The sequence below is a fragment of the Augochlora pura genome, chromosome 1 (assembly GCF_028453695.1).
Source record: "Augochlora pura isolate Apur16 chromosome 1, APUR_v2.2.1, whole genome shotgun sequence".
NCBI classification, from domain to species: Eukaryota; Metazoa; Arthropoda; class Insecta; order Hymenoptera; family Halictidae; genus Augochlora; species Augochlora pura.
Window position 1 is genome coordinate 13,955,957 of NC_135772.1, and position 12,144 is coordinate 13,968,100.

Genomic DNA, 12,144 nt, shown 5'->3' on the forward strand with positions numbered 1-12,144 from the left:
AAAAGTTACTACATACATATTTCCAAGCTCTGTCGTACGTGAATGACAATGACTATGTGCAGCGCAAGAGTATTGCACAGTATTTAAGATCAGTCAGACCAGGCTCGACTTATGAAGTTTGGTTGCTTCGATAACGGAGTGATTGTCAGTGAGTTGCATGTTGGTGGAGATCGAATTGTCGAGTATTTCATACATATTTTGAATGAAAGATTGTGTGGTACTAGAAAATTAGATTTTGGTCAGTGAAATTATTATTACAAGACATTGCTAAATTTCGTTCAACATAAACATGCAGAGAAACAATATTGAATTGGACGTTGATCTATTTGGCATAGAAGGACACCGGTCCGTAAGAAAGTTTTTGTCTAAGCTCGATTTGCCAAATCTGGAAGACACCCTATATTACCAAAACTTTCGCCTGATTTGTAACACACTCTTTTCACCAAAAGAAGTCGAACAAAATGATGACAAAATCAGGAATATTTTCGATCTTTTCGACAATGACCATGACGGGATCTTGAAGGGACAGGAGTGGAAAATGTGAGTACAGATACATATTTATAAGTTTGTATACATATGTATAGTGTTTATATAAAGGGTGAGCCATATAATTTGCACATCTTAAATAACTTTTAAGCTATGCTTCTAATTAAAAATTTTGAAATACAAAAGTATTCGAAATTTCAAGGTCAACTTACTGTTTTTCGAATGGAAAGGTATATTTTTTCATTATAGATCGAAAGAACATTAAATTTCCGGATGAAAAGTATAAACTTATATGAATTCTAAATTTAATAGTTAACGAGATCTTAATTAGTGAACAATGTCTCCAATAATACCACGCGGATAACATACTCCGATTGATATATTTTAAAATTTCATTAACGAGGTTTATGATCAATATAGGTTTATACATTTCTATTAAAAATTTTATATTCTATTAATCCACGACGAGAGAAATATACCTTTCCATATAAAAAAAAAACAGAAATTGACCTTGAAAGTTTCGAAAACTGCAGTGTGTATAGAAAAAGTAGATACGACATCGCCACCATCCCTTAAAATCTCCCATTTTTGTATTAAACAATTTTAAATTAAATGCATAATTTAAAAGTTGTTTGAGGTGTGCAAATTGTGTGGCTCATCTTGTATATATGTATACAGGGTGAGTCATATAATTGAGTATACCTATGATTAATACAATACGCGCATAAAAAATCAAGGCCACAGGTAAATTACCTAGCTGTCACATTTTTATGATTGACCGTTTTCCGTCCGCAATTTTCAATTTTATTACTTCCAGTATTTATCAACGTGGCCGTAATCTTCCGTTAATATCTTATTGAAAGATAACAGTAATGAACGAATGCTATTTAATGAACGAATGCAAGTAAAAGTCGAAAACAATAATTTTGCAGAGGTCTTATTGAAAGCGATACATAAGAGAAAACGTGAAATTTTATCAAATAAACAGATCATTATTAGCTTTTAGTTTTTTAGACACGGAATACAAAAACATTATCTAAAGGAGAAAAACATGTGGAAATTGTTCATTTAACACGTTGACGCCGGCGCCGATATTCACGATTTTCTCTGTGAGTCGGTGCCCGAAATTTACAAAAATTAAATAAATTATGTTAAGTTTATAATATTGAATTTCTCTGTTTTTACAATTGAATATCAGTTTATAATGTTCAGATAAAATAACATAAATCTATTTTGTAGTATCTATTTTGTGAAATGCAAGCAAAATAAACAAATGTACGCCGCCTCACGGGTCTAACACTTATGACTCACCGGTGGGCCAAGCCATCGTCAACGTGTTAATGAATACCTGGCAACAATAGAAAAGGTTAATATCTGCAACACCACATGAGTAAAAAGGGAGGAAAACAAAATACTATCGAATATTAGATTAAACATTGTATTTTAGAATTGGGAGAAGTGGCAAAAATTGTACACGTAATTCCGCGAACTTAGGTATCATTTTCGAGATTAAAATTTATTCTAAACGATTATAGATCTAGAGTGAATCTTGATATTTTGAATGTCATAATGTTAAGAAGATCAAACGAATTTAATTAAATATTATATACGTGTATATGTACTTTGTTTGCTTATTTTGTGTTTTATAAATACATATTATATTTTCATATTTTCGTTTATATATAATAATTTTTCTTTTAACATTAATTAGTTTGAGTTAAATAACTACGTGGATTATTGTGGGTTACTTCTACCTGCCTTGGTTAACCTGGTTAGGATTGGGTGGCGGTTAGGATCTCTGCAAGGATTCTTTTATGAGATTTCAAACAGTAGTGGAGCTTTGAAAACCGAACCTAGTGTTAACCGGTTTTGGGTGCAGATAGCGTTTAACTTTTGAGATATTTAATGTTAAAGTTGTAAGGGCTAAAGCCAGGAAGAGAATACTAATACCGTAATTTTTTTCATCATGCCGAAATATTGCAGAATAAGAAAATAATAGAGAGAATATAGTGCGACCATAACGTAAAATAATTTACATTGATTTATTTCATTCTTGCCAAAAGTTTTTTAATTTTGGAATAATCTTTTCATTCAGCCCCACTGTGCACTGAAGCTGGTGGGGGATGTCAGAGAAATACTTACAAATGGTGGAGTGAGGAAAAAGAATCAATGAGAAGACTTATTCATCTCATTTCTAATGTTCCATCTCTGCTATTCTTCTACTTATGAACATTTTTTCTGGTATGTTCGATTGCATCGTTGCGAAGCGGTTCATCTATTAGATTTCGTTACTAACGATTTTGACATTAAATATCTTAAAAACCATAAGCCGCCTGTACCTAAAACTGACTATCACTAGATTCCGTTTTATAAGTAGTGCCACTGTAAGAAACCTTTTTAAAAAGCCAGCGTTAAACCTGGAGATTTTTTCTTGTAAGTCGTAAGAACCTACCGGGGGGGGGGGGGGTTCATCGATCTGCAAAAAACGAATACTAGATGCAAAGCAAGCTTTCCCTGTGATATACGTTCACGACTTGGCTTTAGCAAGACATTAACAAGTGTCACCAACTGATTTTTATGAGACGAATATTCAAAGTTGAATAATATCTGTTTTTAATTTTTTAATTATTCAGAATTTGCAATTCAAGTTTCGAAATTCTTCATTTAATGAGTTGTTTCGTAATACGGAAATTATATGCGTTATTTGTTCGTAATTGATAACGTTTCATTCTTCAATTTGCAAGTAAGTTATAAAAAACGATCGCGCAGGTGGATTTTTTAACAGTTACTAGGGCTAATGTCCAGTTGTGAGGAAATCTTGCTTTACAACGAGCATTCGTTTTCTGCAGGTTAAATTCTCTCTCCAACGCTGGGATAGGTTCTAAACTCCTTTTTACAACTCGTTGCATACCATATGTTGTTTGATGTATTTGGTCGAGTCATGGCGAATCAGCAAAACACGGGCGCTATCAATCGCTCTACTAATATCTGGTATGTATAAGCATTTGAATTGATCCTGTAAAACGAATAATAAGTTTGTTTAATTGTGTGCCAAAAAAATTCAGTAGATATAACAAAACTTTGACTTCACATGTTCTATACATACGTTTCTTATAAAAAGTTTATTAAACTGTTCTAAAACTTCATTGTTTTCTTTTTGTTTCGCAATTGTTTGTTTATATACTTTTTTCTCCTTAATTCTTAATTATTTATTTAAATCAATATTTATTTCATTTCATTAATTTAACACTTGATTGAAACGTAAAAAATGATTGCAACATATTGTTCAAATATTATATCGTCATTTGCTAACTATTGGGAGATTTTTTTTGACTAAATAAAAAAAGCACAGTACGAGTTAGTGTACACGCTCTAAATTCAATGCTTTAAAATACTGTGCGGATATCTTGCGCATTCAGTTGTGGTCTTTTTTAACAACCGGAAACATACGTAACGTTCGTTCGACCGTTAAATACGGATGATCACGTAATCAGAAATTAGCTCTAGATTGTACACGTTTTGTATATAATTTAAATGGCATCAGCGAACAAATACGCTGGAAAGAATATTTTTATGCCGAGATCATTCGTTTGGAATTTTTCAAATTAACTACGTATTTTTGGTTACACGGTAAATGACTAAATTATTAAAAAGCTAATTATTTAATTCAGAACTTTCTGTGTCAACAATCAGTTTTTAATATTTTTCCAACCGGACGATTGTATCTTCAGGATCACATTTCACACCTTCCATTTTTAATTGCCTCTATTTCTCTTCGTTCTGTAACTAGTAATCTCGTTTGTTCTCAATTTTGTTTACAAAAATCAATTATTTCGTTAGCCTCCTGTTGGTGTACCTACAATGTGGTTAATGACAGTTTTCCAAACAGTAAAAACTATGTATTAATTTCGTAGTTAAAAATCCGAAAAACACATTTTTGATAGATTTAGCCAACTAATACTTTATTTGGCGCCAGTAACTAATAAAAATCTTTTCAGTAAATGAATGGAAGAAGGTGTTTTTCTATTGAAATAAATTGTCTAAAATCATTGATGTTTTTCTGAATGCACAATGGGTGTTCAAGTACATTGTTCAACACTGCACATTAACTGCAGCGTAATCCATACATGTACATACACATAAATTGTGCATAGGGTAGGGCATCTGAAACAGCACACTTGAATAACTCGTGTGTCCTTAACAATAGACACAAGAGTTCTTCACATAAGTTGTTTTTGGAGGGAGTGGCACATAATATAATGGCAATCATTTTGTATTGGTGGTGGCCTAATCAAAAGTTATTCGAGCGTAATCGTAAACATTATTTATATTCGTAGGTTGGCGCTCGTCGCTTTTGTTCCGTTTTTATGTTTGGAGTAAAAGGTCATCTCAAAGTCAAATCATGAGGCACGTCTCAATGTATTTTAATTTTAATCGTTTTCTGATACCAGCCAAATTCCATAGTAAATGTTTCTTGTAACATTATTATTCGCGGAGACATTTTGACATGATCTGGTTTAGACGGGAACACTCTTTATATTAACGCTTCTATTTTCATTTCATTAAATGAATTGCTTTGCTTTCATGTATATTTTAAGGTCGCTGAATAAAGTAATATGTACGGATATAAATAAATTGATTAAAATTGCATGCAAATTACGTAGGCACGTAATTTTCATAAGCTTGTGTTGTTTATCAAATGCAGATTTCATAAGTGGTTGCAAATGACACTCGAACCGGTGAACGTGCTGCTCGTCGTAGATATACAAAATGATTTTATTGACGGTACGTTAGCGCTACGTACTTGCGAAGGCAATCAAGATGGGTTTGATGCTGTGGAACCAATAAATCGTTTAACAAAATATGGACTCTTCGATAAAGTTATTTACTCAATGGACTATCATCCAGAGAATCATATCAGTTTCCATGAGAATCTGCATTTGAGGGAAATTCATCCGGAATCGAAGGTACGCACGTCATAGTTGATTAATATTTATCGACGGGGTTATAGCTTTCACATTTTACTGCCAAGTCAGGAAGAGAAATGCACGCCATCCTTTCATACATTCTTTAATTTGTAAGCCTCATAAAAATACTGAGCATCGCAAAAATAAACATGTTTGTCCTACAATATTAACGATTAATAACTGAAATCGAATTTTGAAGGTAAATTACGTTTGAAACATAGGCAAAATGACTTACAATGACTTGACATAGTCACATTAAATTAAAAAATACAGATTTTTCGTAGAAGTTGAAAATATTATCATTTCTGTATTAATTCCCTGATAAGATGCATCTTTAAAAAGAATTTAAAATCGGTCATTTCAGCGGGTTAGGTTGTTCTAGCAGTAATAAAGCTGCAACTAACATTTTCGTCAATTAATATTTTGTTCTATCATAATTTAGAAATACACTTAGTTCGCATCTTTTATCTAATAACGAGAGAATCAGTACAATACGTCGTGTTATTCTTGAATACGCTCTGCTCCCATTTCTATCAGCATCGATCCATCGTAATAGGTTTCAACCACGCAGGGTCTCCATCGGACCTGGGAGGTCGCTAGACGAAAGTGTTTACACTTCGAGTGTCGATTCCATGTTCTGATTCTACCGTTGTAGGTCGTAAGTAATCGATGAAACAATGACGCCGGAGACTGAGGGTAACCTTATTCGGTAAATGTCGGCGTAGCTTGGCCACTATTGCTCCCTTGCATTCATTGATATATTTTTAGAAAGTTAGGCATTTTTAAGTATGCTGGGTTACCCCATGTCACGTCGCGCGTACTGGTCACCGAGTGCGAATGGCAGGTGAGCATTCTGGTAAGAGGATTGTGATTCGAACTTACAAGAGGAGATCCCCGAGTTGATGTTTAAATTTTGATGAGATTTGGTACATCGATACAGCTTGTAAAGATGAATTAAAGTTTCTAATAAAAGGTCAGAGAGACGGTTTGATTTACGGTGCGAGGGTTCAAGTAGGCCGGATCGTACTTCCACCTTTCCCCACCCCCTAATATTTCTAGTACTGTACATGATATTCTATAAAATATTCAAATATTCTCGCACAAAGTTCAGTAAATAAAAATCTTCTGTCCGATATTTCTAGATAAAACTTCTTTAAAACTTCATCGCTATTTTATTTATTATTTCATTTTATATATCTTCTATTATATATATATTACGGTAAGCTTATAACTCCCATAAAATGTTAATACATATATTGATAATTGTTTTTCTATTTTCAATGCTTATATAGAAATCAGTCAACACCATTTTTGTGCGCAGGTATCAAAGAAAAAAGCGAAGGTGTTCGATAGCGTGATATTCTCGGAACCTCGCATGGAACAGATACTGTGGCCTAAGCACTGCGTCATGAACACCTGGGGCGCACAATTTCACAAGGACCTTGTGATCGTCCCTGGATCCGAACAGGTATGTAGAACAAGGGAAGAAAAATCAATACCGTAGAATTTCCTTTATTCGAACGCTATTCCAATGTAAACACAACTAATGAATTCAATTAAATATTTACTGACGAAAGATTGATTGAAATGACACAACTGTTAATATAATAAATGATGTGTATATGCAACGAAAATACGTTAAACTAAATGCTGGTAAATTAGACTTTATTTTAAATTTTTAATTCGGTATCTGAGAAACATTTTCACTGGTACGTTCGTGCATAATTTTCACTATGAGTAATCGTGCATAATTGTCACTATGAGTAATCGTGCATATTACATAAATAAGTACTGACTGTTAGCAATGGTCGCAGTTGAACAATTCGTAGAGCATAGAATTTTTTATTTCCGCCTGTCTTTTGAATACAAGGTACCAGATACAATATCAGATATAATAAATAAAAATATAACATCGATTTCATTATTGTATAATTCTCTTTCGTTTAGAATGCTTGTTCGATGAACTTAAATTTTCTTATTAAGCCTCGATTGATACTTTAGGTGCAAAAAGGTACGCATCCGGAGAAGGATACCTATTCAGTATTTGCAGCGACAGATTCTGATGGCGTCAGCAAGTTGGAGCAGAAACTACACAAACTCGGCGCCACGCAGTTATTTGTTTGCGGCTTGGCGTACGATGTTTGCGTGAAAGAAACATGCTTGGATGGTCTTCGATTAGGATATCCGGTAGCAGTAATCGACGACTGTTGTCGTGGCGTAAATCTGAAAAATATCGATGCTGCGAAACGTTTGATCATACATAATGGCGGCTTAATTACTATGGCCGACAGAGTCTTGTCGCTGGTGAACAATGAAGACAGGAGCCTTATCATGAGCCATCAGTCCGCAAAGAAGCTGGCTTCGATTTTGTCCCCCAAAAGCATGATGATTGCGTCTGAATAATAGCGTAAAACTTACTAGAACTGTAGAAAGAGTTCCAAGATAAATCAGAGAATCGATGCACAGTAATCAATTCGTCAGAACTTGAACGCAATTTCTGCGCTTATGTAAAACGTCATAAGTTACCAGAACTTATCCGACAAAGTATGTTAATATAGATATGAATTTGTGTGTATAAATTAAACGCTGTGCAGCGGTTCGAAGTAGATACATGGTTGCTATTAGATGCTATATGTATAGAAGTGTAGGATGTTAGAGAAAAAAAACAGAGATCGCAGTGATCCTTACAGAAATAATAAGCGAACCTGCATTCAGGTCAGGTAGTAGGTGTTGGAGGTAAATGGTAATGTACTGTAACCAAGTTTTTTAACGAAAACGAAATAGTTTATTTATACAAACAAATACGTTACACGATGCTCATCGGTACGTTGAGAGAATGTTAAAAAGAACCGGGCTCGCACGGACAAACTGACGGATCGTCTCGGTCGCGGCGCGGATCGTCACTTGGGTCAAGGCGTAACGCCTATCTACCAAGATCCAGATTTTCTTAAGCAAGGTAGTCAGGAAGGTCAACCTTGTCGGTATCTACTCCCTACTAGTTTCTTAAAAGGGTGGGCAGAGAGGTCAACGTTATCAATATCTACTCTTTACAGTGCCTTTTGCAAGATTCTCGCAAGACTCCCACAATACTGCGGGAGACTTTCACAAGATTGCCTTTTTCTGGCTGAAGGTGCCCTTTTTATAGTATTTTTGGGTGCTAGCCCTTGACCAATGAGCACAGAGTCTCGTACTTTTATGACTCTCGATACCTGCTCCGCCGCGCGTACGGTCGCCGAGCGTCGCCGGCCTACCGAACTCGTCACGCATCGAGCTATTCCTATATACAAAATTCTTAAAAACTAACGTCACGCTACAGTACAAAAATATATTACTTTGAAGGGTACGTATTTTTTTCTAGGTTTGTAAGGAATAGGTGAGGTAAGAAATTAAAATATTGTGATCGATATATTTTCCTACACTACAAATGTACAAAGTTTACAGTATGATTTTACGTACACGCCAATGAAAAACTTGGAAAGCGTTTAGAAGTTTATACACGAAATAGGTCATTCCTGAGATGGTGAAAGTCTAGTTGAACTTATTCTACGTATGTTTCCTATTCTCAGTATTTTCAAAGTATTTTTAAGAACTGTTATTTATTAATTGTACATATATTTATACCAGTACCATTGCGTTGCTACTTATATGAAGTGTTCATTTACAATTTATATTGTAATTATTTATCATCTATTGTCAGTAATGAATTGAGGATTCGTGATGATTAACAGTGTATATTAAATGATTTAATAAACACCTTTTAAATATAAAGCATACAGTTCGTTACCGCACTAACATTCAATAGGTAATAAATACGAACGTAATAAATATGAAAATGGGTTATTAACAATATCATTCAGTCCTTCACTAGGTACATCCATGTCCAGTTCCTGAGCGACCTCGCGGTTTTTTCGATATTGTTAGCAACATCATCCAGACTTCATTCCTTTGCTACGTCGTCAAAGGTTGCCTGTCCCTTATCGACCTCGCGGTTTTTTCGATTTTGTTCGCCGATTCATCGTCCATGTTTAGTTTGCATGCGTATCTGTGTCTTGCTCCGCAATCGTCACTATGATACGAGTACAGTCGGGACGTTGAATTGTAAGATAGCATCAGACATCTGCGTAAACGTGAAAAGTAAATATATTTATATTAAATATATATATATATAAATAAAAGATAAAAATTCACACTATACATATATACAAGGTGTTTCAAAAATCATTCGCAATCGGAAAGTGAGGGGTTTCTGAGGTTATTTGGAGTAACTTTCCATATGCAAACAAATAATTACAACACTCACCTGCCGTCGCCGGGCACAGTTTGTTTCGTATTCTGATAAACTGGCTTTGCGCTGTTCGCCCATATCCACAAAAGACCAGGATTCAATCCACCCGTCCAGAAGTGTTTGCCTTTCAACTTTGAATTTATCTGCAGGCTGCTAAATACGTCTCGTTTCTCATCCTCTTTCTCGAATTCCAGCAAATGACCTCCCATTCCGCGGCAAAGACTCGCCGATGATTTCCAATCGAATTCGCGGTTGCTGAAATGGTAGCAATGCTGGCCGATTTTCGTGTAATTCGCAGGACACGGTTCTGGAAAGTGGTAATTTCAATAGCGATTTGCAAAAAGAGTTGAAAATCTAATAGACAGGATGAATACACACTCTTCTGATTCATGTTTCCGGAAATCACATAATAGAGGAGTTCTTCCGCTCTTCTCAATCGGTTCTCCAAGAAGTCTACTCTGTATACGAGCTTCTCTATCGCTCCTGAAATAGTAAATCCCGATTAAGCCATCGATAAATCGATTAAGATGTATTAGCACGTTTAGAACTGATGTCCAAAACCATAATACTCCCTTAGGCAAATATGTTTACCGAGAAGGTAGAGATCAGTCTCGGAAACTTCTCGCTTGTTCGGCGTCGATACTTTACTAGAAATCATCAAGGTATTGTCGCCCAGTTTCATCACCTTGGCGGTCCGTAACGTCTTCGAGTCGGAGACTACCCAGTCTTCAAGCATCTCAGACCATAGTCCCGGCGAATCGCTGATTGTAACGTTCGAGAAACTATCTAATAAATCATCACAAATGTTAATCGGGAGTTGCCGAAGTCACCGTCACAGATTTAACTTTAATAAAATTACAGTGTTCTTATCTCTTCTTACCACAGAATCCCTCGCAGGCGTGCAACAGTAAAAGAGCGAGAAGACACAGCTGAATAGGTCCTTTATCCTTCATGGTAAACCTGGAAATGGAAAAGGATACGACAATCAACAGGAGCAGGTCGGCCAGGAAAAAAGATACAGTTTTTTATCCGAAACGCGATGCAACTATCTCCAACTTTCTCAAAGAAAGTCAGAAGGAACGCGCGTCATTCCAATTACACAAGTATTTGCAACCGGAGACTCGAATGCTCGCGTATTTTAATATTTGGAAATCGACAAGATCGGCATGATTACTGTTTATAAGATATTTATTTCATTAAAGCGATCTAGTATATTCATAGGGATTATCGATCGATTGAGCTATCGATGCTTTACTCACATAATACTCGTGAAACAGACACGTTACCGCGGCTGTTATCATTCCACTTTTCTTAAGTCTGACGCATCTGACCGATCCGTTTCCGTTCGTGAGCCGCGCACGACTATCGATAGAGAGATCCGGAATTCGGACGCGTGCACAGCCAGAACTGTTGGACACTTTCTCTCCTCCTCGGAAAAATGAGTCACTTTCTTCGTCGGATTCGTCTGCCTCTCGTTTCGAACGTTTTCGCGACGCTTCATCAAGCATATTTGTTCGTTTTCTATGCTGTTCCTCCCGTATAGTCTCTGATATCGAATTGTGAGCAGATTAATTAACTCAGGAGCACTTTTTAAGACACCGAAAAGTTGACATCAACTGAAACCAAAAACTAATACCTTTGCTTTCAGCAAATGTACTACTAAACGAAAATAGAAATAGCAAACCAGATCAATGATCTTTTCATTTGACGGGAAGAAAATCAGATTTATTTTCTCTACGTCGTTATTTAAAATTGTTGTGTGCTATGTTATCATATTTTGAGAACTTTTTAGTTTTTCTGTAACAATATTTTTACTCATATTTTATAGGGGAGCAAACAGAACAGGTAAACGTAGTGTACAGAGCCGATTAATTTTCGGACGCCCTTTAAAACAGTTTTTAAACCTGTCTATTCGACCATAATCAGAATGTTTTTTAAATTTTCATCATAGGTTCACAATAAAAAGTTAAAAGACATGAGTTGTTCATTTTTGTTGGCCGTTCCAAGTAATAGCAAAATTAAAAAGAAACATTCTAGTTATGGTCTAGTGGACTGGTCCCTCCGTCATCTAAAAAACATATAAGTAGATTAGTTTGGTTCTAAAAAATCAGATTCATCTAATCAATTGCCACTGTGTTTATAATCTAGTAAATTGTAAAGTATGTATGTTTACATCATGTACCTTATAAATAAACTTTCCTATATATCCATATATCCAATATATCCTATATACATTCCTATATATCCAATATACAGTAGATGTATATAATTGCTCATAATTGTAATAGTTGATGCCACTTATAATTCAAAATAAAAAAAAATCGCACGAAAGCTGTTATTAAGTGTGGATTACCGTGAAGGCATTCGATGATTTCATGGAGACAGTGTTAACGAAGTCGTTACTAG

At 35.2% G+C, this 12,144-nt stretch overlaps 2 protein-coding genes across 2 annotated transcripts; one reads left to right on the forward strand and one right to left on the reverse strand.

Moving 5' to 3' along the window:
• Positions 1 to 19: 19 nt before the first annotated feature.
• Positions 20 to 9,224, forward strand: LOC144468188 (nicotinamidase). The gene is made up of 5 exons (XM_078177494.1): positions 20 to 238; positions 336 to 540; positions 5,192 to 5,453; positions 6,775 to 6,921; positions 7,455 to 9,224. The coding sequence occupies exons 1-5, from the start codon at positions 112 to 114 to the stop codon at positions 7,854 to 7,856; spliced, it is 1,143 nt and encodes a 380-aa protein (XP_078033620.1). The 5' UTR covers positions 20 to 111; the 3' UTR covers positions 7,857 to 9,224.
• A 177-nt stretch (positions 9,225 to 9,401) lies between these two features.
• Positions 9,402 to 11,916, reverse strand: LOC144470686 (uncharacterized). Its single transcript, XM_078182131.1, has 6 exons — positions 11,912 to 11,916; positions 10,619 to 10,698; positions 10,330 to 10,524; positions 10,117 to 10,221; positions 9,754 to 10,045; positions 9,402 to 9,570 (listed from the first exon to the last, which is right to left on the reverse strand). The coding sequence occupies exons 1-6, from the start codon at positions 11,914 to 11,916 to the stop codon at positions 9,402 to 9,404; spliced, it is 846 nt and encodes a 281-aa protein (XP_078038257.1).
• Between the last annotated feature and the right edge of the window lie 228 nt (positions 11,917 to 12,144).